This window comes from Neofelis nebulosa, chromosome 4, assembly GCF_028018385.1.
Source record: "Neofelis nebulosa isolate mNeoNeb1 chromosome 4, mNeoNeb1.pri, whole genome shotgun sequence".
In the NCBI taxonomy this organism is placed as follows: domain Eukaryota; kingdom Metazoa; phylum Chordata; class Mammalia; order Carnivora; family Felidae; genus Neofelis; species Neofelis nebulosa.
Window position 1 is genome coordinate 162,350,055 of NC_080785.1, and position 24,717 is coordinate 162,374,771.

A 24,717-nucleotide genomic window follows, 5' to 3' on the forward strand; every position below is an offset into this window, starting at 1 on the left:
TCAGCACAGAGCCCAACGCGGGGCTCGAACTCACGGACTGTGAGATCATGGCCTGAGCGGAAGTCGGATGCCTAACCGACTAAGCCACCCAGGCGCCCCTCTTTGAGTGACAACTTATTGGCAGAAAGGGGTGGGGCCTGTGGTGCCCAGAAGCGGCTTGAACTCTTGAGAGGCGGGCTGGGCCTTAGCCAATGGGCCGAGGGGGTGGAAAAGGAGGTGGGGCTTCTCCTGGCCAATCGGCGGGCGCGCCCTCGTTGCCGCTCTATGCCGCTCCGCCCAGGCTCGCTGGTCCCAGAAGGCGCCGGGTTTCCCAAGATGGCGGCCGACGTGTCCGTTACTCACCGGCCCCCGCTGAGCCCGGAGACAGGGGCCGAGGTTGAAGCTGACGATGTCGCGGAGCGCCGGGCACCCGAAGAAGAACTGCCGCCGCTAGATCCAGAGGAGATCCGGAAACGCCTAGAACATACCGAGCGCCAGTTCCGTAACCGCCGCAAGATACTGATCCGGGGCCTCCCGGGGGACGTGACCAACCAGGTATGGGGGGGGGGGGGGGGGGGGGAGCGTGGCGGGAAATACCACTGTGCGCGTGCGCGGGGGGAACCGGGCGACACCAACACTGGGCTCCGTTGAGGGGCGTCGGCGGGAGAGTCCAAGCGCGGGATCTGTGCGGGTTCGGGAGAAACCAAGAGCAGGATGGGGGGGCGGTGATGGAAGGAGAAACCAACTTTGGAGTGAGGGAGGACGTTGCTAGGGGCGACCACGGGCTTGGACGAAACCAAGTTATCTCAGAGGACAGGGAATGGAAGGGGGCGGGCAACTTTGGCCTTGTTGGGAATTGTGAATGGGCTGCTATAGTGGGGCCGTGGAAGTAGGGATGGCAGTTGGTCCTTCCTCTGATTGTGTTTTTCCCCACCCCCTCTACCTTGGGGTGGCGGGACCTCGTATCCAGAAGTTTCAGGGTTGGCTAGAGTAAGCACGCGTTTATCAACTCCTCTGAGAGATCCGGAAGTTGTAGTCGTTTCTGGGGTCTCTTCTTCCCCAAAGCCCCTGGATTAATTTGGAAAAATAGAGACTCCTGTCCCCAGCTCAAAGACCTGCAGGAAAGGGGGGGGGGGCACTGTTCTTTGCCCCCCACCTCACACTAATCTGGCCCGAGGTGCCCTTCTTTTGGGGCCTACATGGGGCAGGGCTTCCCAGTGCTCTTTGGACCCAAGGAGATTGCATCTAGTCGGCCCTGCCCTGCCGCACCGCAGTGGGATGGGTTCCTTCTCCCTGCTGCTGAAAAATCTCTGCTCTCTGACCCAGCCGCACATCTGTCACTGACTCTCCGTGCCCGTGCCCGTAGGTAGGCACATGGCTGGTGGAGTCCCAGAAGGGAAGGGGTGTGACTTGGCGACAGACCTAGGTCAGGTGCCACTAAGCATGGTCTAGTTTTTTTCTAGAGCTGGTCCTCCTAGTGCTTACCGTCTCTCCGGTGAGAACACTTTATCTCCTGTGGGGTGCACAGTGTGTCTGGCATTAGCTGGCTCAGAGCTTGCCCTCAATGTTGGTTTGCAAGAAGGCCAGCCCTGTCAGCCCGAGGGAATTGGGAGGCAGGTGAAGCCATGCAGTGTGGGCTTATTAAGCACACAGGGTCCCCAGTCAGGTACCCCTGGGTGGCATTCCCTCTGCTGCCCTGACCAACTGCATGACTTTGGACATGTTCCTTCGCCTCTCTGAGCCTCAGCTTTTTTTTTCATCTACAAAACGGGCTAATGCGTAATTTGTCCAGTTGTCGGAAAGAGTCAGACTTGCAAACTGAAGTTCAGATGGGTTGAAATTATTTCCCTAAGGGGCATACCGCAGAGCTGGGACTTGAACTCAGACCCAGCTTACTCTTCGGTGTGTTGTGTTAGTTCAAAGCTTGGAGTCTGCAGCTAGGCTCTGCATCCCAACTCTGCCAAGAGTGGCCTCAGCGTCCTTGGACAAGTAACTGATTTGAGCCTGTTTCCTCCTTTGTAAAACGGGTCCGGTAATTGATCTGCCTTCTTAGCTGGTCCATGTGGAGGTGGCACTGGGTGGCTCCCTTCAGCCCCTGGTGACTCCGTATCCTTTGGCTTCTTTCTCCGCAGGAAGTGCACGACCTGCTCAGCGACTATGAGCTCAAGTACTGTTTTGTGGACAAATACAAAGGGACAGGTTTGTGGGGCGTGTGGGTTGGGCTAGTGGCAGGAGGTGACAGCCCCTAAAGCTGGGAGGGTCCAGGCCCAGTGCTTCCTCTCTTGAACTTCAGGCCCAACATTGTCCCCTAGGTCAGGGCAGGACAGACTGTTGTCCCAGTCTGTCTTTCATCCTGGGTACCCACTGTGGGGCAGCTTTGGTGTTCCTCCCCTGGGCTGCCCGACCTGGGCATGGGGCTCCCCACTCCCCGTGCCCATCCCCCCAGCCAGCCAGTCACCCAGGCCTGTCTGGCCTTCTCCTTCAAGCCCTCCAGAACAGTCGGTGCCCTTCCATCCCTCAGCTTCCTTCTGATCCGTACCTTCTCCATCTCTTCCAAACTGGCAGCTTCCTGCTGGCCTCTCTGCCTCCTTGACTTCAAGCCCCTGCTTGTCCTCCCCTAGTAGCCAGCTCTGATCTAGTTGCAAATCTGATCCAATCTGGTCCTAACCTTGACTATTCTTCTCTCTCCAAAACTCTCCGAGAGCCTTCTCCTGACTCTGCCTTGCAGGGATGTGCCCCAGCCTCACCAGCACCTCGGGCACCCATAAGGTTCCAGGCTTTTCCCTCTCCCAGTGTTTTTTTTGTTTTGTTTTGTTTTTTTAATGTTTATTTATTTTTGAGAGAGAGAGACAGTGTGAGTGGGGGAGGGACAGAGAGAGAGGGAGACAGAATCTGAAGCAGGCTCCAGGCTCTGAGCTGTCAACACAGAGCCTGGACGAGGGGCTTGAACCCACGAGTCGTGAGATCATGACCTGAGCCAACATCAGATGCCCAACTGACCTGAGCCACCCAGGTTCCCCACCCTCTCCCAGTGTTCTTAGCTGTCCCTTCTGCCATCTTCACGGTGCCCTGAACACCACACCCGTCATGGCACTGTCACCCTGGACCATTGTCACTTTCTCACTCACCTGCCTCCCACACCGAGTGGTTGGTTCCCTGAGAACAAAGATGGGTCTTGTCAGCCTTGGCACCCCCCCACCCCCACCCCCACCCCTTGCATGGGAAGCTCTCTGTGGATGTCTCTGCCTTAAACCTTCCAGGGCCTTTTCTTGCAATCTATTAAGATGGGTGAGAAGTAGCTGAGGACAAGTAACCCCTCGAGACTCACCTTGCAGCCTAGAGTAGTTAAGATCTTGGGCCCTGGAGACTAATGGACCTGGGTTCAGGTTCCGGTCTATCCTCACTCTGTGGCCACAGGCCAGTGATGTACCCTCCTGAGCCGCAGTTTTCTCACCAGCAGATTGGGCATGACCTGCTTGAGTTATTCATGAGGCCAAACACACTAGAATACCTAAAAAGCCTGACACCTGGTAGGTGCTTAGTAAAATATTGACAGGGGCAATGAGTCAGAAGTATTTACTGGGCATCTAATATGAGGATGTATGAGGCATCGAGGATCCAGAAGTTAAATGACACTTTCATTCATAAAGTCTTCCCACAATGAGTGCTGAATGTCCTGTGCTGGGCACTGGGTACATAGCTGTTAACCAAACGGAGACAGTCTAGTCTGTGAAAAAGGCTGTTATTCAAACCGCTGCAAACGTGGAGGTGAAATGACCATTGGACCAGAAACTGCAGAGCCCTGTGAGAGCACAGAGCTGGGATCTGAAACAGGAACGGTCAGGGTAGGCTTTGTGGGGGAAGTGATGTTTGCAGGCCGACTGTAGGGTGGGTTGGAGTTAACCAGGTGAAGAATCCTGGAGGTCAGTGTTCCACGCTCAGGGAAAAGCCGGTGCAAAGGCCCGAGGCAGAGTGTGCGTGGCACAGTCCAGGAAGTAGCAGCAAGAGGTGGGAGAGGGCCAGCAAGGCCAGTGGGCCAGGCCACGCAGGAGCCACTGGCCCCTGCAGTGAGGTACCCCTGGGCACCGGCGTGGCATTATCTGATTATCCTTTTGAAAAGTTCCCTGTGGCTGCTGGGTGGAGAGAGCAAACCAGGAGTGGCAGTGGGGGCTGAGGCTGTGGCGGGTGACAGGGGCCTGGATTTGAGAGGTGTTGGTGGCCTGGAAAGGTGGTGAGGGAGGGGTGCAGAGCAGGGTTCTGGGGTCTGCCTGCCTGGGTTCAAGTCCGGACTCCTTCACTCGGGCAGGAGGCTCTGCTCTGGGCCTCTTTTCTTGCTGGCGAGACGGTGGCGGGCAGGAGTACGTTATTCTTATTTCACGTGAAGACACGGAGACCCCAGAGCCATTCAGGGGCTGGAGCGGAAACCCCGGCCCCAGTGACCACATGCTTTAGCACTCCCGTGTGTCACCTGAGTTAGCAAGTTTTTAGGACCCAGCCAGGCCCGCAGTAGGCGAGCACTGCTGTGGGTTGGGAGCGCGGACGAGGGGCAGGAAGCAGGCCTCACGGAGGCAGGAGACGCCTGTAGCAGTCGTTAAGGCTGGCAACCGTCTCATCCGGCTGGTGCCTGAAATGTCCCAGTTGTTGGATACCCCAAAGTCACACGAGGAGGCTTAAAGGGAGGTGGCGGGCGGCCCCGGGGTGAAGGGTCGGCCTCCGCTGACCCCCGCCCTCCTCCCCCTCCCGCTGCAGCCTTCGTGACCCTGCTGAACGGGGAGCAGGCCGAGGCTGCCATCAGCGCCTTCCACCAGAGCCGCCTGCGGGAGCGGGAGCTGTCGGTGCAGCTGCAGCCCACGGACGCCCTGCTGTGCGTGGCCAACCTGCCCCCCAGCTTCACCCAGCAGCAGTTCGAGGAGCTGGTGCGGCCCTTCGGCAGCCTGGAGCGCTGCTTTCTGGTCTACAGCGAGCGCACCGGCCACTCCAAGGGCTATGGCTTCGCCGAGTACATGAAGAAGGACTCGGCCGCCCGTGCCAAGTCGGACCTGCTGGGCAAGCCGCTGGGCCCGCGCACCCTCTACGTGCACTGGACAGACGCGGGGCAGCTGACGCCCATCCTGCTCCACTCCCGCTGCCTCTGTGTTGACCGCCTGCCCCCTGGCTTCAGCGACGTGGACGCCCTGCGTCGGGCGCTGTCAGTGGTCCACACGCCCACCTTCTGCCAGGTGAGCCCTGCGCCCAGTGCAGGGGCCAGCGCACCTCAGAGGGGCCGTTTGAAGTCACCTGCCTTTCCTAATCTCCCGGGTCCCTTTTAGTAAGACAGCGGCAGTGCCACTTTGAATGGGGTTCTTGTTTGAAAAGCCACGTGGTATAGGGGGTGACAGCCCAGCTAAGAGCCAGAGGGCTGGGGTTCAAATCCCTGCGAACCCTTTAGCGACTTGCTTAATCTCGTGGCCTCGGTCCTCCTATAACACGCAGGTGAGACCACCTTGGTGAAAGCTCAGCGCGAGGCTCGCTCACCTCTCGCTCTCGTGTTGATCAGGTTTGTTGAGTGCCTGCTGGCTCCCAGGCCTGGCACGAAGGAGGTGGCTCAAGAGAAGCCCACGGTCCATGTAAGCCTTGAGGTCAGGAAGTTGGGTTTGGTTGGATTCCAGCCGTGCTCTGTGGCTCTGGGCAGTCACTCACTCACTCTGAGTCTTGGTTTCCCTCCTCCGTAAGAAAGGAGTCGATACTCACACATCACGTTGGCCAAATGGTCTCTGGTTCATTCGAGTCACATTTGTCATGCGCTTCTGTGTGTGTGGCACGAGCCCCGGGATGGGCACAGTGTGGGGAGAACGGGCCAGGCCCGGTTCTCAGCCGGCAGATAGTCTCGCCCGCAGACCCCCAGCGGGGACATTCCTTCAGCACCCACCGAGCACATTCCTTGGAGTCCCCTCATCCTAATACACCCCAGAGAAGCAGGTGATATCCCCATTTTCAGGGGGCGCAAAGAATTCAAGCGCCCTGCCGAGGGCTGGACAGCCAGGGCATGGCAGGGCCGGGATCGGAGTGCCGTGGCCTGGCTCCAGAGCCCCAGGCCGGCGTGGTGGAGGCTGGTATATGGCTCTGACCCCGGTTCTGTGGCCATGGGTGGGTCCTGTTTCCCTTGTGTAAAGGGAGTGTTGGGCCTGGGGACTTCGACACCTTAGGAACCCCTCTCCTTGCTCCCTTTGCATTCGGTCATGCTGCTGCTTTCCGTTGGGGATCTACTGTGTGCTTGTCCCTGGGTAGGCCTCCTGCCGTGTGCTAGGCTCTCTGGTGGGGCTCAGGACAGATGACTTAGTTTGACAGCGACATCCTCTCTTGGAGGTAGGACAGCAGGGCCACGACCACCACCAAGTTCTCACTCTGAGCCTCAGGTTCCCCATCCGGAAATGGGGCTGACAGTGTTTGGTGATTGGGTTGTTGTGACTGGCTGCTTGTTCCTTCTTCCACTTACAGTAGGTGTCCTGGTTGAATGGAGGACAGGCCCAGGTGTCAGGCACATTGCAGTTGGAGCCTTAATCTCCCTAGGTGGGAGCCACGAAGCCTTGGTTGCCCTCTGACCCCTCTCTCTATTCATCTGTGAGACAGGGCATGTCGTGAGAAGGTGTGCATCTGGGCCTTGGTCAGAGGTGAAGGTGGAGTGCTCAGTCGAGGTGGGCTGATGGCTGGAGCCACCCTGTGCGGGCACTGAGCAGGTGCACACCTAGGGCACGACCTTTCTCTGTCACTGTGGAGCAGCTTCTTGAATCCCCACAACCACCCTTTGAGGTGGGTTTGTTTGCTGGCCCCACCTTGCAGATGAAAAAAACAAGGCCCAGGGATGGGCATGTGCAGTGATAGGCCTGCCAGTAAGGTGGGCTGGGAGTCAAGGTCAGTCAGCTGACCCTGGGGGGTGCGGGGAGCCCACATTCTTAAGGTGGTCACCCTCACCTCCCAGGAAGGCTGGATGCTGAGCTGGGAGTTTGCTGTCTTGCTGGGGAGTGTCATTTTCAACATAACCGAGATGTTGAAAGGAAATCCCGTAGCTCACAGGCCAATTTACATCACATCTGATATGCTGATGCCATAAACATGAATAGAGCACGTATCGTAAGACCTTGGGTGTTGTAAGAAGCCTTTCCCGTTTTATTTTTTTTTGTGAATGGGCAGTCCAGTCTTGTTTTGAAACTCAGCACGTCCAGAAAGGTCACTGGCAAAGTCTCCCTCCGGCCCCACAGCGCCTTTGCCTGCAGCCCCTGCTCAAACCAGTTTGTTGTGTCTCCTTCCAGGGTGATTTTATCATGCATTTCAAGCAGATGTTCATATGCCCTTGCGTTCCCCTTTCCCTGACCCAGATACTGCCATGGCTGCTTTGGTTTGGTTCTTACACGCTTTCTTGGACACATTTTCGTGTTTAGGCATGAGAGCTTTCTCATTCCTGTTGAGGCTGCGATATTTTCCATTTCGTGGATTCCGCCGTCCTCTGTGGATGGACGTTGTCTTGGTTCCAAACCACACTGTGCATCACTGGGGACCAGGAGGAGCATTGTTGGCTCTTTTTTTTAATGTTTATTTATTTTTGAGAGAGAGAGAGAGAGAGAGAGAGCATGAGCAGCAGAGGGGCAGAGAGAGAGAGGGAGACACAGAATCCAGAGCAGGCCCCAGGCTCTGAGCTGTCAGCACACAGCCCGACGCGGGGCTCGAACCCACAAACCGGGAGATCATGACCTGAGCCGAAATCGGACACTTAACCGACTGAGCCATCCAGGGACCCCAGCACCATTGGTTCTTAAATGTCTTTTTTTTTTTTAATTATTTTTTTTATGTTTATTCATTTTTGAGAGAGAGAGACAGAGCATGAGCGGGAGAGGGGTTGAGAGAGAGAGGGAGACACAGAATCTGAAGCAAGCTCCAGGCTCCGAGCTGTCAGCACAGAGCCCGACATGGGGCTCAAACTCATGAACCGTGAGATCATGACCTAAGCTGAAACCAAGAGTAGGACGCTTAACTGACTGAGCCCCCCAGGCGCCCCGAGCATCATTGGTTCTTGAGACCGCCATAGCCACTGTGAGGCAGGTAGTCTCCTTAAGGCCATCAGCCTGGCCTCATCTGATGCCGGCTCCAGCTCTGTGGCCTGAGCAAAAGGACTCCCCTTCTCTGAGCCTCAGTTTCCTCACCTGCTAAGTGGGCATGCTGACAGTGCCTGCCTCTGCGATGTGGTGAAACAGCTCCTGCAGCACCCAGCCCATGGGCGTGCAAGGTCCCACTGGGTGTCCTTCCAGTATCTGCTTGCTCTGGGACACCACCAGCCCACGATTCCGGCACCCACAATGCCCTGAAAACCCAGAGGTTTGCTCCCTGAGTTGGTGACAGGCTCTGACCTGACCTGACAAGGGGCCATCTGTGGCCTTTATCTTTGTGCCTTGCTGCAGAGTTATCTGTGTGTCTGATTCATGGGAGCCTCGACCCCACTGGGGGAGCGGACACGTGATACACAGCGCGGGCCGCATCCTCCTCTCTCCCAAACAGCGTTGATCCTGGAACACATCTGGCCCCAGAGTCTGGATCGGGGGTGGTGGGCCTGAAGTACCAAAGGGCTGCCGTCAAGGGAGGTGGAGGGGCCTCCCTCCCTCCCGGCCCTGCCAGCCTGGAACCTGAGCTTGAAGCCACCTGCCTCACCCCCAGGCTGTGTGTCCTTCCCGGTCCCGGCTGCCGTGTCTTCAGCCTGAGGCTCGTGGTTGAGCAGCGCTTCGCAGCCACCCACCTCGTCTCCTGCCAGCGCATCCTCTTCCCAGCTCTATAACCCGAGCGTGCCAGCCTGCCTCCCTGAGGCTGCCTGTGCCTGGCAGCCCCCATCAGGGCCCCCAAGTGGCGCTGACGAGAGGCCCAGGGGGCTTGACCCCTGCGAGGCCAGGTCCCAGCTTTGCCCTCCCACCAGCTGTGTGACCTTGGGCACGTCGACCTATTTGAACCTCAGTTGTCTCCTCTGAAAAGTGGGTAGGGTGCGGCCTCCTAGGGCCATTGAGAAGATTCCATGAGCCAGTGCAGGAACAGGGTTCGGAAGAGGGTAGGACCAAGAACCCACCCACTCTGGTGAGTTTGCTGTCATGATCCGGGTCTGGTCGCTGTGGTCACTCCGTGTGAGGGTGGCCACTGTCACTCGGGTGCTCACGTCTGCCTCCCCCTGCCCCACGCCCCCGCCAGCTGGCATATGGGCAGGATGGGCAGCTGAAGGGCTTCGCTGTGCTGGAGTACGAGACGGCAGAGATGGCTGAAGAGGCGCAGCAGCGGGCGGACGGCCTGGCACTGGGGGGCAGCCACCTGCGAGTCTCCTTCTGTGCCCCGGGGCCCCCTGGCCGCAGCATGCTGGCTGCGCTTATCGCCGCCCAGGCCACGGTGAGTGTGTGCCTGGGGACGGGTGCCCCTGGGGGGGGGGGGGGGGACCGGGGGGCGAGCCCTCCTCTCTGGGAAAGTCAGGGTGCCAGCTGGGCTCTGGGGGTGAGAGGGAGGGGCAAGCCGGCCTCCCCGTGGCCGGGTGGCGCCCTGAGCCGCTCTTCTGTTTCTCTCTGCAGGCCCTCAACCGGGGCAAAGGGCTCCTGCCCGAGCCCAACATCCTGCAGCTGCTCAACAACCTGGGGCCCTCCGCCTCCCTCCAGCTGCTGCTGAACCCCCTGCTCCATGGCAATGCAGGGGGCAAGCAGGGTAAGGTGGGGCCAGGCAGAGTGGCGGCCGCGGTCCCCATCGCGCTCAGAACCCCAGCCCCCCCAGACCGTTTTCCCATCTGAGCTATCAGGGACTTGAACCCACGAGCAGGGGCTGGGGTGAGTGGCAGTCACCAGGGTGAGCTGGTGCCCTGAGCCCCTCACTGGGGCAAGTGAGGCAGGGTGGTGGGAAGGGGCCGGCCCGCCCCACAGCAGACTCCCTTTCCTGGGCCCCTTTTTTGGGCACGTCAGTTGCTTTCTGGGAGCTTCGGGCCCGGGGTTGCGCCTAACCGGGGCAAAGGCTTCCATCCGTGGTCTGCTCTTCACTTCCCGGTCTCCCCCAGGCCTGTTGGGCGCACCTCCAGCCGTGCCGCTCCTCAGCGGGCCGGCCCTGTCCACGGCACTGCTGCAGCTCGCCCTGAAGACCCAGGGTCAGAAGGTAAGTGCGTGCCCGGCCCGGGGCCCCCGGGACCTCCTCGTCCGCACGGACTCCCCAGCCCTTCGTTTCTCCACCTCACACCCTTCTCGCATCTGCCGGGGGGGCTTGCCGTCACTGGGGTGATGGGACATCTGGTCGTGTCTGTGGGGCTCAGTACGTGGCCTGGTCTGTCGCAGGGGCTCGGGACTCAGGAAGGGACTCAGTCTAGGGAGGAAAGTCCAGGCCTCGCGGGGGAGGAGTGCGGTCTCTCGCTCCCACCTCCTCAGCGCGCATACAGGGGGACCCGTACAGACCAAGGCACACACAGATAGGTATACCGCGCATAGAAATACATACGCCACGTCACCACTCTCGGTGCACGTACGCAGAGACCCGTACGCAGGAGGCATGCGCACACGCCTGCAAGCAGACGCGCCGCACACGGACACACGTGCCGCTGACCTGTGTGTCAGGGCCACGTCAGTGACACGGGTGTGTCTGACAGTAACTGACGGGATTAGGGAATTAGGGGCTCACCCTTGCGTGGCTGGTACACACACTGTGTTGGACACTGTGCTTCCGTAATAATCAGGGGGGCTGGGTGTGGGCAGTGTGCCTAGGAAGGACTGTCCTGTGTGGGGGGACAGGCCCTGACGCGCTGAGCATATGGTGCACGCCCCCTGGGGCTCCCCGGGGTCTCAGATGGGCCCTGGCAGACAGGAGGCCCTCCGTCCCCATGGGACAGCTGGATGGGTGATGGCTGAGATGTCGCAGACACTGAGGGACGCTGTGCGCGTCTGCCCGTGACCGGCCGTGGCCTGCACTCTGGGTGTTGTGACTGTTGAGACCCTGGGTGCCACCTGTCTGCTGCCCAGGCCACCCTGGCCCATCTCCAGCTGATTGTGCTCTGTCTCCAGAAGCCTGGGATCCTGGGAGACTCTCCCCTGGGCACCCTTCAGCCTGGGGCCCAGCCGGCCAACCCCCTCCTCGGGGAGCTGTCTGCAGGTAACACAGACCCCTGCCTCTCCTCATCTTTCTGGGCCCCTTCCCACTTTCTCTTCCTGAGGCCCCTGTCCTCACTGGGCCTGGGAAAATGACCTACTGTCTCTGGGTCTCAATAGTCCCATCCGTCCGTTGGGCCCCCACCTCCCAGGGTGGCTGTGAGCATCCTGGGAGTTGATGTACTCAGAGGGGTCTGTTCATTGCCCAGCACGTACCTACTGATCCTTGTCCAAGCTCAGGGCCCCGGGGAAGACAGGTCTAGTGTGGTTGGACACCAACACCTCCTTCTCTCTGTAGGGGGGGCCCTGCCCCCGGAGCTGCCACCCCGGCGAGGGAAGCCACCACCTCTGCTGCCGCCACTGCTTGGCCCCTCTGGGGGTGACCGGGAAGCCATAGGCCTGGGTCCCCCAGCAGCCCAGCTCACTCCACCCCCTGCCCCGGTGGGCCTCCGAGGCACTGGCCTTAGAAGCCTCCAGAAAGACAGTGGGCCTCTGCCACCGCCCCCTGGGGTAAGGCTCCTCCCCACATCCAGTACCATTCCAGCCTCCCCACCCCCCACCCCCCCACAAGGTGCCGCCTGCCAGGGGCCCTCACGAACCCAGCCCTCCTGCTACAGGTCTCGCTGCTGGGGGAACCCCCAAAGGACTTCCGGATCCCCCTGAATCCCTACCTGAACCTACACAGCCTACTCCCAGCCAGCAACCTGGCGGGTAAGGAGGCTCGGGGCTGGGGAGGCACAGGGAGAAGCCGCCGCCCAGCTGAGGGCCACCTGCCTCACCCCCCAGCCCCCGGAGGCGGTGGCGGAGGTGGTGGCAGCAGCAAAGCCTTCCAGCTCAAGTCCCGCCTGCTCAGCCCTCTCGCCAGCTCCCGCCTGCCCCCTGAACCAGGGCTGCCCGACAGCTATGGTTTCGACTACCCCTCGGTGAGTACCCAGCTCCCATGTGGTCCGCCCTCCCGAGGGCCGCTGCCGTGGCCCCTTGTCCCCTTGATCCAAGTCATCCTCCAAACGAGTATTTCGCTAATACTGGCTGCCTGGCAAGCACAAGGGAGACAGAGAAGAATGTGCCAGACACTGTCCCTGCCCTGAGTCTCCTGTCTGTTTGTCTCTGCCCATCAGACCTGGTTCCTGTCTGTCTTTTTCTCCCCAGAGACTTTAGGCTGCGCTTCCCCTTGGAGACCAGGATCAGTGTCTTGTCGGTCTCTGTCCTGCTCTCCCGTCCTTGATTCCTGTCTCTGTCACTGGAGAGCTGCTCCTTCTATGATTCCAACCTCCTCTAGCTCAGACGTTGCAGCCTGGCCACCTGTGTAACCCCTGTGTTACGTTACGTTTGGTCCACGTTGGGTTTTAAAAAATTTAACAGCTGAAATAAACGTCACTGCTGACATGTAGAAGAGTTCACACAACCCGGATCCCTCGCCGGCCTTGAAGAACTCCGAACACCTAGGTCCATGGGAGCCACATGCCTTCCCAGCAGCCATCTCTGGGGCCAGGGTGTCACCACTCCTGGCAATGGGGCACACTTTCTGTCTCACTGCAGCTGCCCCACCTGCAGTGGGAAGTTGCCCCCACACAGTAGAGCGTGCCCCCTCTTGGCGGGGGCACTTCCCCAGTAACAGCTGTGCTGTGGGATTCAGCCAGGGGTGAGGTTGGTGCAGACTCCAACCCAGCGTGCTTCTCCCACTTTCATTCAGGACGTGGGACCTCGGCGGCTCTTCTCCCACCCACGGGAGCCAGCTCTAGGGCCCCACGGACCCAGCCGACACAGAGTAAGAGCTGCCCTGTCCATCTCCCCTCCTGGGTGTATCAGTTAGCCTGTGCTGCCTAACAAGCGGCCCCACCACTTTGTGGCTTAGAACACCAAACATTTTTTCTCACCATTCTTCCTGGTGTGTGTGTGGGGGGGGGGGGGGGTCTCTGCAGTCACATGACGTGACAGTCACATGACAGCACAGCTGGGGCTCAGCAGTCTGCAGTGGTTTTAGCCACATACTTTGCAGCAGAGGCCTCAGCTGCAGCGATTTATCTGCTGCATGTGGAGCCCATCCTCCAGCAGGCCACCCTGTGATGCTGTCCTGTGTGTGGTGGTGGTTCCGGGGTTCCCAAGAGGAAGGGAGGTTCCCAGAGGCCTTTACAGTCATGCTACTCTCCTGTTGGCCAAAGCTAGTCACGGGACAAAGCCCAGTGTCATTTGGGAGGGTCTGCAAAAGGGGTTGGATTCTTCAATAATCTGTCTCACTCAGCCCGGCCCCCTCTCTGCAGATGTCACCCCCACCCAGTGGTTTTGGTGAACGGAGCGGCGGGGGCGGCGGGGGGCCCCTCTCCCACTTCTATTCGGGCTCGCCCACTTCCTACTTCACCAGTGGCCTGCAGGCTGGCCTCAAGCAGAGCCACCTTAACAAGGTGAGGAGCCTCCCCAGCTGAGGACAGGTCCCCAGGGACAGGCAGGATGCGGGAGGCCCTGTGACCCTTGGTGCCTGGGCCAAGCCTGGGGTGGTGACAGAGCAGGGGTCAGCTTTGCTCAGGGCCGGCCTGAAACAGGCTGTGCTCCCCACACCTGTGTGGCTCACACCTGGTATTGCCCAGCCTTCCTGGCCTCCTTTTACTCCCTCTCCGGTAGCCCACGGTGTGGGTGATGTTAGCCCCGGTTGACAGATGAAGAAACCGGCTCAGAGAGAAGTAATCTCCCCCCCCCCGTCTCCTAGCTAATGAGTGGCAGAGGCAGGATTTGAGCCCGAAACCCCTTGCCTTCGCCCTGGGGGCTGCTTCCTCTCCCACTCCATCTCTCTCCCATGTCTCCCAGGCGGTCGGCTCCTCTCCACTGGGCTCTGGAGAAGGGCTCCTGGGCCTCGGCCCTGGGCCCAACGGCCACAGCCACCTGTTGAAGGTATGGAGCTGGGGAGGGGCAACGGGAGCACGTGGGGCTGGGGAGCGGTGGCCCCCAGATGACCCCTGACGTGCCACCCCCTCCCCTCTGTCTCTAGACTCCGCTGGGTGGCCAGAAACGCAGCTTTGCCCACCTGCTGCCCTCGCCCGAGCCCAGTCCAGAAGGCAGCTACGTTGGCCAGCACTCCCAGGGCCTCGGCGGCCACTACGCAGACTCCTACCTGAAACGCAAGAGGATTTTCTAAGGGGCCGGCGCCAGAGATGCTCAAGGGCCTGCACCGAATTGCTTTTGGGTTTTCTGGTGTTCTGTTTGTGTTTCCCTCTCCCCCTTTCAGTAATAGAAAAATCTCTGAAAGACTTTGTTGACCAACCAGCCGGAACCCAAGGAGTGTGGGGGAGTCTGGGGGCCAGCTCCCGGCACGGAAACTCTACAGCCTTAAGAGAGAGGGGCCCTGGCCAGCTCTCTCTCCCCTCCCCTGTATCCGCCTGTGTCTGTCTCTCTGGGAGTCCTCTCCTGCCTCGTCACTCCTGTATCTTGGCCTTTCGAGTGCCTTGGAGGTTCCCCTGGCCTCCCGTGAGGATCAGAGACTGTCCCCCTTTTTTAACTTTGACGATTGACTTTTGTTTCCTTTTCTAATTTGTATTATTTTTTAAACAATCCAGGACGACCCCCAGCTCTGATTCCTTCAAGGTCCAGCCTGTCTGGGCCTTCATTCCACACTTTCGGTTTGAAATGGCTCAGCCCTTTTCCTGTCCTGTCTGCTGCAGGCATGGATGTGCCCTACCCCTGCCTGCCCACTCTGGCCTGTATTCCAGCTCGGGGTCCCCAGCCTCCTGCCACAGCTCCCTCACCTTCTGATGCCTTAAAGCCGGGTCCCAGGCCCTGCGGTCAGAGCCTCTTAGATGCCGAGCTCCGGAAGCTTGACTCAGGACCAAATGGCTCTGGCCTGGGGATTGGGCCCCTCTACCCAGAGTCCCCACTCTGGGGACAGTAAAAGGCCAAAGCCTTGGTTTTGGCAAACCAACTCATCATCCCTCCTGCCCAGGCCTAGGTGCAGAGACGGGTTTTCTCTGCCAGCTCAAACCAGTCCTGCTGTCAGTCTGTGGGAGTGGGGTATTGTGCATCTCACTGAGCCTCTGCTGTCTCCCCCCACCCCACCCCACCCCCATGTTGAAGATGAGCTCCACCTCTCCATCCCCAGGCTAGATCACCTGGAGCTGGCCTCCCAGCCTCCTGTGGGCCCAGTGGGAGTCCAGCAACTTCAGGTGGATAAGCTCTGCCCTTGCCCAGCAGCAGGACCTTTGGGCCTGAGGAGAGCCTGGGCCCCTCCCCCTGGCCGGCTGGGCCACCAGCTTCTCTCCCCAGACTCTTGGGGGGGTCCACATCCACTCCAGGGGGGTGTCGTCTCCCCAGTCCTCTCACAGACTTTCCTTTGCTGAATTAAAGTTTGTAAGTAAATGGTTTTAAAGAAAGAGCTGGCTGGTTCTTGGGACAAACAGTGGGCCTGGGTGGGAGGTCAGGGATGGCCCCGCAGGACTTTTGTGTGGGTGAGCTAGCCTGGCCCCCTCCTACCTTGGCAGTTCCTTCCTGAAGCCCTTCCTCTCACGAGCCCCACGCAAATGACAGGGCTTATATTCGGGCAATTACGGGCGCTTTGGTCGCGCGGCTGCCACTGGGCATGCCCAGTCCCGGGTCACGTGATGTCTGTCATGGCCGCCTCCGTGGCTCGGGGAGGCGTGAGTGCTGGGCAGCTGCTGCGGGCGGCCAGGGGAGCCTGGTGGAGCCGGCCCGGAGGCAGTTGGGGGTCTGGGGAGGCGGCGGCGCCAGCGACAGCCAGAGGATTCCGAGCGACAGGTACCTGGGGCGCCTCGGGGGCTAGTGTTCATCCGTCGGACCCCCGCAAGGCGCCGCGGGGCCGCTCATCAAACCGTGTTTTTCAGGCTCGCACCCGGCGGGGGAGGAGGAAGCTGGCGGCCCCGAGCGGCCCGGGGACGTGTGAGTGTAGGGGGACAAGGCCCCCATTCTTTATCCCACGAGGTTCCTCCGGTCCCCACCTTGCCCTGCAGCCTCATCTCTGTCCCCTTCTACGTCGTCCTATTCCCCTGACCGTCAAGCCCCGCCCCAACAGTAGGTTCCACCTGGCCACCGCGTCCATCATCAAGTTTGGCATCTGCACCTCCATCTGTCCCCAGGGTGAACGTGGTGTTCGTAGACCGGTCAGGCCAACGGATTCCGGTGAGCGGCAGAGTGGGGGACAATGTTCTCCACTTGGCCCAGCGCCATGGAGTGGACCTGGAAGGTGGGAGCCCCGCACAGGGAATTGGGGAGGGCCTTATTCATTGTTTAAAAAGACCCGCAAATCAGGTAGGGTTCTCCATTACTTAACCCTCCTGTGGCTTCCCATCAAACATGGTTAAAATCCAGATTCCTCACCAATGTCTCTGCCCAGCTCTAAACCTCTTCACTCACTCAGCAGTTATTTGCTGAGCATTTGTTAGAGGTTATTTACACCACTGCCCTCCAGGAGCTTGTATTCTCTTCCTCCTCCTTCTCTCTAGTCTAGACACACTGGCTTTCTTGCTGTTCTCAAACAAAAAACCAAGTTCGTTCCTGCCTCGGGGCTTTTGCACTTGCTGCTCCAGACATCTGAAGTACTTTCCCACCAGATCTTCTGGCTCTCCATCTCATCCTTCAGGTCTCAGTGTAAATGTCACCTTTCTGACAATCTCATCCCTTCATCCCAGTTGACGTCCCCATCCCCAGTCACACTAGGTTCTCAGTGTGCTTTATTGCCTCCGTAGCGCTTCTCATTGCTTTCTTTCCATTTTGTCGTCTGTCCTCAGAATGAGACCAGAAACCCTCTTTGCCACTTATCGGTGGCCCGTCACGGTATTTAGATGCAACAAGTATTAAATCAGTGTCTGTTGAATGAAAGATAATAATAGCAGACATTACCATAAGCGTGTTAAATAGCTATTGACTTGATAAAGTGTTCATAACAACGCTACATAATAGGGGGGATTATCTCATTTTTTAGGTGAAAAAACTGAGCCCCAGGTTAAGTTGACACAGTCCAAGGTCAAGTAAGTGGCAAAACGATGCAAAGCCAGTTTATTTTAGCCGCTAATCTGTGCTGCTCTTCTGTGCATATTGAATACCTACTGTGTGCCAGGCAACAGTGTACAAAACAGATAAGGCTCCTGTTGTTTCACACCAGTTTCGACCTAACAGGGACAATGTTCTCACGAGTAGACGTGTAATTATATCATGAGCAGCTGGAGAGGGGGGTCTGAAACAAAAATATGCAGGGTTACTGGTTGGGTGAATATAATACAGAGCCTAAAGTATTGAATCATTACAGGGGGTGGAGATATTGGGGGGGCTGGGCATGGCAGGCCTACTTCAAGTTCTGTTCTGGGATCCAGTCACCAGGAGACCAGGACAGAGATTGGAACATGAGTTTTCGAGGCAAGTGGCCTACGGTCAAATTTTGCCTGTTACCAGCTGTATGACCCTGAGCCAGGGTCCTTAACATCTCTGGACCTCTGTTTCCTCCTCTATAATATGGGGTAATTTAGTTACTATGGGTTGCTATGGAGAATAACACAGATCTCGTAAGTAGTGCTTAATCCCTGGCCTGTGGTTAGTGCCCAGTGACTAGTTGGGACTGTTACGTGAGATAATCTCTCTCTCATGGGGTGAGGATGCTAATGAGGTGGGAAACAGGGCTGAGGAAGAGATCCCTGGGGACTACCTGGAGCTTCAAGGCCCAGACATTTTCTCCCCAGGAGATGGGGAGGGTGGGCTAAGCCACCAGGTCCCCCAAGGAGCTTCTTCCAGGTCAGGAGGCTGCCTTGCAGCTTCATCGTCATCATCCAACACGTGTGGAAGAGACAGAATTCTGTCCCGTTCACATAGAACACGTGTCTCTTGAGCATCCACAGCATGCCAGCCTCAGTGCCAAGTACACAGAGAGGAGGCCAGGTTGACGGAGCATAGGTAAACCCAGAGATTAAGGCGGTAACTTTAGACTGTGGTAAATGCCGTGCAGAAATTAGAGTCATCAAGGCCAGGGGGAAGGATAAGAAATCGGAGGTGGGGGAACTGGAAGACAGTGGAGTTGAGTCCCTGAAGCCAGGAAGGATCTAACCATGGAAAAAGTAGAGAGAAGAGCATTTCAGGGCAAGGGTACAGCAAGTGCAGAGGTCCCGTGGTGGGGGACGAGGTTGGCATGTTGGAGCTGAGCAGAGGGGCCGGTGTGGCTGATGTGGAATGAGGGAGAGATCGGGAGGATCTTAAGGATTGGTTTTATTCTGGCTATGAAAACCCTTTGGAGGGGTGCCTGGGTGGCTCAGTCAGTTAAGCATCTGACTCTTGGTTTCGGTTCAGGTCATGGTCTCACGGTTGGGGGGTTCAAGCCCCAAATGGGGCTCCGTGCTGACAGTGCGGGGCCTGCTTGGTATTCTCTCTCTCTCAAAATAAACTTTAACGTTTATTTATTTCAGAGAGAGAGAGAGAGAGAGAAACAGCGTGAGCAGGGGAAGGGCAGAGAGAGAGGGAAACACAGAATCCGAAGCATGCTCCAAGCTCCGAGCTGTCAGCGTAGAGCCCGACGCAGGCCTCAAACTCATGAACCGTGAGATCATGGCTTGAGCTGAAGCTGGATGCTTAACTGACTGAACAACCCAGACGCCCCACTCAAAGTAAACTTAAAAACAGAAAACAAAAGAAAGAAAGAAAACCCTTTGGAAGGTTTTAGGCCAGGAAGGACATTATCCTGAAGCACAGTTCTCAGTGATCAATCCAAAAGTTGGGAATGTGTCCAGGGAAAAGCAGGAAACCCCAGTTTCTGCGTCTTGCAACCCTGATATTCTGATCTCTTCTCCTGCCACACTAGGTGTGGAGTGAGCTGGTCCCATCTTTAGGAGCAAAGGAGAGATGGGAACACCCTTGCCTGGTGCGGCGAGAGGGTCCCAGCCAGGGCTTACAGGCTATGGGGACCCTGCCTGAGTTTTCACCTCTCAGCTACACTGAAGTCAAGTCCATGTTCCTTCATGGTGCCATGCACGTAGGCCACTGGGGAGTCCTTGGGGGACAGGACACCGTGGACGTCCCTTTGCAGGCCTATCCACAGTTCGGGAACGGCTAGCTGAGCGAATGACAGGGTGGGGGGGCCACACGGTGCGTGTGCAGAGGACGGAGAGAGGAGGGGCGTCTGGTGAAACAAACGGCCTCTCTTCCCTCATGCCTTCGACCGATCGGCACCTGCCTGACCCTGTCCCTCACCGGCTCGCCCCCACTTGTTGCCCCCAGGGGCCTGTGAAGCTTCCCTGGCGTGCTCCACCTGCCATGTGTACGTGAGCGAGGACCACCTGGACCTCCTGCCTCCTCCTGATGAGCGGTGAGCAGGCGGCCCCTCCCGGGCCTGCGCCGGCAGGGCCCGGCCGCTGAGTCCGCGCCCCTGCTGCCCAGAGGCCCATCGGGGCGGCGGTGGAAGGCAGCCCCAGCTTCTCGCCCCCTCGCGGCCGCTGGCGGCGGCGCTGCCCCCTGACCATCCCCCCTGGATTTGGGCAGCCTGCTCCTGCCCGCCCTTTGGGGCCCCCGCCAGCCAGACACCATGCCCGCCGCTGACGGCTGTTCTCCTTGCTCCAGGGAGGACGACATGCTGGACATGGCCCCCCTTCTTCAGGAGAACTCCCGGCTGGGCTGCCAGATCGTGCTGACTCCCGAGCTGGAAGGGGCCGAATTCACCCTGCCGAAGATCACCAGGAACTTCTACGTGGACGGCCATGTCCCCAAGCCCCACTGACGCGGGCAGCCGTCGTGGCCCTCAGGGCCAGGACTGGAAGAATTGCCAAGCCGCCCGCCCAGCCCAGAGCGTGGACAGGCCCGAGAGAGATGTTGGGAGCAGCCAGAAGCCCAAAGCCCCTGCTTCAGATCCCATGTCCAGGCTCTGGGTGGGGGGTGGGAGGGGCACCAGCCCCTGCCCGGGAGCCTCCCCCAAACTCGGGAGAATCAGTGTGTGGATGGGGTGGAATCTGACTGGAATGACAATAAAACTGTCTCACAGACCTCCAGCATCTTGAGTGTCCTCGGGGGCGGGCAGGCCTGGGGTCTATGGCTGCATCTTCTTTACCTGGACCCCCAACTCTGCCCTCTCATAGCAGCGATGGGGCCGCGGGGGTGGGGGACCACCGAGGCGGAGACCTGGAACCTCCCGGGAGGAGCAGCGGGCGTGGGGGCCTGAGCACACGTGGATCAGCGTGGCAAGGCCCCGCCCCCACCGCCGCGGAGGGATTCGGAGGGGTCCGGGCCGGCCCCGCGGGGTGCGAAGTCCACCTGAGCCGGGTGGCCAGAGCGGCACCGAGGCTGGCCCGCGGCGCTGGGAGCCGGGTGCCGAGCATCGCCTGCTAGAGGCGCCCGACCCCGCTGGCCCCGCCAGGTGGGGCTCATTGCACCCTCTGCAGAAGCGCCCCCACCAGGCGCGGCCTGCTCCCCTCAGGTGGGGCTCATCGAGTGGGCCCAGGGTGGGCGGGGCCGGGCGCGATCGGGGCGGGGGAGGTGGCGCTGGGCCGGGGCGCGATGGAGGCCCGGCCTGTCCCAGACTTCTCCAAGCTCCAGGAGCTGCTGGCGCCGCCGTGTCTGGACCCTAAGGCGTCCCGGGCGCCCCCTCTTCAGCAGGCACCAAGGACCCCAGGATGCCCCAGACCCAATGGCAGGTGCGTGAAGGAGCGGCCCCTTCCCCAAACCTGGCCCAGTGGTCAAAGGGTCAGGACCGCTGGTTCCTGGGGTTATCCAGGGGTCACGGTGTTAGTTACCGGTGCTTAAAAAAGAAGAAGTTCTGGTCCCCAGGGAGAGTTGGGGTCATATGGGGGTCAGAGGCCACGCAATCCCCTTAGCCCATGTCTCTGAAGACTGCACAGGTGCTGCCCACACTGTCCCTTGTCCCCAGGTCCTTCTGGCCCGCACGCCAGGACTCGGTCACTGCCCTGCGTTTTCTCCAAGAAACAGCAGAGGGGCTGGTCCAGCGCCCTGCCCAGGACACCGAAACCCTGGGGGCCTGCCGGGAGCTGAAGGCCTCGGAGTCTCTGGGACCTTCGCCTCTGGCAAAGGATGCCGAGAACATGCTGACCCCAATCAGCCAGCAATGCTGCAGCTCGAGGCCCCCGGAGGCTCCCCCAGCCCCCTCAGCCCTACCCCAGAGGAGGCCCCGGAAGCAGTCAAAGCCCCACCGGGGTGCTGAGAGAGTGGATCCCCGGTTTGAGGGGGTGACCCTGAAGTTTCAAATAAAGCCGGATTCCAGCCTACAGATCCTAGCCAGCTACAGGTAGGGGCTGGCCCAGAGGAGGGCGCCCTTTTTGCAAGTTAGAGTGATAATGGTGGGGGCAGGGACCTCCAGGCATCTGCTCATGGACGCCCACGCCAGCCCTACAGTTACAAAGGGCTCATCTCTGAGCGACACCTCGGGCTGGTGCCGGTCCCAGCCCTGCTGCTCTGATCCAGCAACGTTCTGGTCTGAGCGCAGGTTCTTTTTTTTTTTTTTTTTTTTTTTTTTTTCAATGTATTCATTTTTGAGAGAGAGCACAAAAGCAGGGAAGGGGCAGAGAGGGAGAGGGAGACACAGAATCCAAAGCAGGCTTCAGGCTCTGAGCCATCAGCACAGAGCCCAGCATGGGGCACGAACTCGTGAACCGTGAGACTGTGACCCGAGCCGAAGTCGGTGAGCATCGGTCACTGACTTTACGAGATGGGCCCGAGCATCCTGAGGGCCGCCGCTACTGTCATTTTTTTCAATAATGTTAATGACTGCCATTTGCCAGGAACAACAATAAGAGGTAACAGGCAGCACTTGATGTGCATGGGCTCATTGAAGCCTCGTGAATCCCATTTTACAGATCTGGAAACCGAGGTGCAGAGGGTGAGATCACTTGTCCAGAGTCACGAGGTGGGGACTTGGGAGAAATAGGATCTCAAACTGGCAGGCTGGCCCCAGGCTTCCTACCTCTTCATATGATAATCACCATTATTATTGCTAACGAGGGGCAAGGTCAGGCCTTTCAGACATCAGAAGCCTCCTTGGGGGATGCCCGATACCCGGACAGGGAATCATCTCCATCATCGAGGGGCGCTGCCCTGGACGAGATACAGATCCCCCCGTGCTAACTCCTGTCTATTCTCCAGCCTGACCTGCACTAGCCGCTCCCAGGGTCCCTCCACAGGCCCTGCGGGGGGCCCTGAGGCCAACTCAGGAGGCGGCGGCGAGGCCCTGGGTGAGTCCCGGAGACTTGACAGCTATAAATATTTGTGGGGGGGAGGCAATTTCCCATCGTCTCTGTCTTTCTTCCCGTCCTGCTTCCCCATTTAGACCCATCCAGAAGGAGTCATGGTGCACCTCCCTCCACTCGAGCTGAGTCACCCCCACCCCCGGTTTCCTCCTCTGTTTAGCTTTGCCATCTGTCTCCCTTCCTGGCTTTCCCTCTGCCTTAGATCTGGTAATACCCAGGGCTGGCCCGGAGCCGGCTGGGGCCCTCGTCGAGACTCCAACAACATGCCCCACCTGCACGGGCTTCCTGAGCCCAGGCTCTTGGCCTCTGCCCCTTACCCTGACCTCTGCCCCTTCAGGCCCCCGCTGCTGTGCTTCCTGTAGGACCCAGAGGACCCCACTCTGGAGAGATGCTGAAGACGGGACCCCTCTCTGCAATGCGTGCGGTATCAGGTCCTCAGAACGGAGGAGGAGTTTGGATGCTTAGCCAGTGTGGGGTGCCGGGAAGGGAAACACCCTCCGGGAAAGTGGTTCCCGTGAGGCAGTTTCTGGGCCCCTGCTGCGTCCTGATGTTGGTTTCTTGTACCCCCCACCCCAGGTACAAAAAATATGGCACCCGCTGCTCCAGCTGCTGGCTGGTGCCCAGGAAGAGCGTCCAGCCCAAGAAGTTATGTGGCAGATGTGGGGTGTCCCTGGGCCCCCACCAAGGCCCGGCTCAGGAAGGGTAAGCCCTTCCTCACCTAGCTGAGCCCATCCGGACTCAGTTTCTCCAGGGAGGAGATGGGCAGGAGCCCTCCTGGGAGGAGTGGGGAAACAGCTGGAGTCTTTGGGGGTCCAGCCTTCCTCCTCTCTCTGCCCCCTCCCCTTCAGGGATCCCAGGTGGAAGACCCAGGCCTCCGGCTCCAGAGCCCCTGTCTCAGGGGGCCACTGTGCCCCATCTTGGCCCCTGGTCCAATCCGGCTTGGCTGAGCCTCTCCTCAGAAAATGTCCTCAGCAGTGACACTCATATTGTTGACAGCAGTAACAATAAAGAACAAAACTACTCTGAGAAAAGCACCGTGACTCGGGGATCGCGTCTCACACACGCAGGCACGTAGGGGCAGGTGTTTTCTCATTCGGATTCTGAGGGACACACACAGAGTCGTCTATACGGGCACCAGCCGCCCCACAGGGAATTAGTCACCTTCACCGCAACTCCCCATACAGGGCGACAGCCACCACACGCAGAGACAGACAACAGTAGACCGACACACACATGGGGCGCCTGGCTGGCTCAGCCCATGGAGTGGGCGACTCTTGACCTCGGGGTTGTGGGTTCAAGCCCCACGTTGGGGATAGAGATTACTTACAAAAATAAGATCTTAAAAAGAGAGAGAGACAGGGGCACCGCCTTGGGCGGCTCAGTCGGTTGAGCGTCTGACTTCGGCTCAGTTCAGGTCACGGTCTCACGGTTTGTGGGTTTGAGCCCCACATCCGGCTTCAGCGCCATAGAAACCTGCTTCGGATTCTCTATCTCCCTCTTTCTCTCTCTGCCCCTCCCCCTGCTCACTCTCTCTCTTTCTCTCTCAAAAATAAACAAACATTAGGGGCGCCTGGGTGGCGCAGTCGGTTGGGCGTCCGACTTCAGCCAGGTCACGATCTCGCGGTCCGTGAGTTCGAGCCCCGCGTCGGGCTCTGGGCTGATGGCTCGGAGCCTGGAGCCTGTTTCCGATTCTGTGTCTCCCTCTCTCTCTGTCCCTCCCCCGTTCATGCTCTGTTTCTCTCTGTCCCAAAAATAAAAATTAAAAAAAAAAAAAAAAAAAAAACGTTGAAAAAAAAAATAAACAAACATTAAAAACAAAAAGGCAAGACAAATACATGAGTGGGGCTGACACATGCCTTCACACACACACACAAGACACATGGACAAGCTCACACGTGCTGACACTCACATGAGACAGACCACACGCTAGCCAGAAACATGCACTGATACACCTGCTGACACACGTGACAACACACAGGAAATACACCTAGATGACACACATTGGCACACGGTGATATCCACACCCTGGGCCCTCTGTCAGCTCTCCCCCTGCCTGCAGAATGTCACCTTCCCATGTCTCCATGCATACAGTCCCTTCTGTGCCCCGCTGCTCCTCTTTCAAGGTCTCTTTCACCCCATCAAAGTGTGTCCCTAGCCTGAAGCCAAAAGCCACATGGGAGAGGAGGGCCCTGGACACACAGGACACCCGTGCTCACTGGGAGGATGGGTGGGCTGCAGCCAGGGTGGGGATGTCACCCCCGTGACAGTGAGCGAGACCTGCCTGGCCACGTACTCCAGGAAGGTGAAACCCCCTTTGTCTCTCCCGGGTGAGCCCACGGGGAAGGCCTGGGCCCGGGATTCCTCAGCCCTCAGATCCCTGACTCATTCGGTCTCACTATTCCTCAGCTCAGAACACCCCCCCCACCCTGTCTCCCCATAGGCGCTGC

The 24,717-nt window shown here is 58.9% G+C and overlaps 3 protein-coding genes across 5 annotated transcripts; all 3 read left to right on the plus strand.

Annotated features, from left to right (window-relative positions):
- The first annotated feature begins 271 nt into the window (after positions 1-271).
- Positions 272-15,457, plus strand: RAVER1 (ribonucleoprotein, PTB binding 1). 2 transcript variants are annotated; one of them, XM_058728075.1, is made up of 14 exons: positions 272-534; positions 2,112-2,178; positions 4,729-5,198; positions 9,184-9,375; positions 9,552-9,681; positions 10,025-10,119; positions 11,016-11,103; positions 11,398-11,609; positions 11,717-11,810; positions 11,886-12,022; positions 12,793-12,867; positions 13,361-13,501; positions 13,902-13,985; positions 14,083-15,457. In XM_058728075.1, the coding sequence occupies exons 1-14, from the start codon at positions 316-318 to the stop codon at positions 14,227-14,229; spliced, it is 2,151 nt and encodes a 716-aa protein (XP_058584058.1). In that variant the 5' UTR covers positions 272-315; the 3' UTR covers positions 14,230-15,457. The 2 variants fall into 2 exon arrangements, with proteins under 2 accessions (XP_058584058.1, XP_058584057.1); XM_058728074.1 differs by having other exon boundaries at positions 11,717-12,022.
- An 8-nt stretch (positions 15,458-15,465) lies between these two features.
- FDX2 (ferredoxin 2) lies at positions 15,466-20,057 on the plus strand. 2 transcript variants are annotated; one of them, XM_058728080.1, is made up of 5 exons: positions 15,466-15,839; positions 15,926-15,980; positions 16,178-16,284; positions 19,299-19,386; positions 19,638-20,057. In XM_058728080.1, the coding sequence occupies exons 1-5, from the start codon at positions 15,605-15,607 to the stop codon at positions 19,792-19,794; spliced, it is 642 nt and encodes a 213-aa protein (XP_058584063.1). In that variant the 5' UTR covers positions 15,466-15,604; the 3' UTR covers positions 19,795-20,057. The 2 variants fall into 2 exon arrangements, with proteins under 2 accessions (XP_058584063.1, XP_058584064.1); XM_058728081.1 differs by lacking the exon at positions 19,299-19,386 and having other exon boundaries at positions 15,594-15,839; positions 16,117-16,284.
- A 502-nt stretch (positions 20,058-20,559) lies between these two features.
- Positions 20,560-23,304, plus strand: ZGLP1 (zinc finger GATA like protein 1). Its single transcript, XM_058723595.1, has 6 exons — positions 20,560-20,704; positions 20,938-21,312; positions 22,167-22,336; positions 22,398-22,701; positions 22,847-22,972; positions 23,119-23,304. Exons 1-6 carry the CDS (start codon positions 20,568-20,570, stop codon positions 23,246-23,248), a joined length of 1,242 nt encoding a protein of 413 aa, XP_058579578.1. The 5' UTR covers positions 20,560-20,567; the 3' UTR covers positions 23,249-23,304.
- The last annotated feature ends 1,413 nt before the right edge of the window (positions 23,305-24,717 follow it).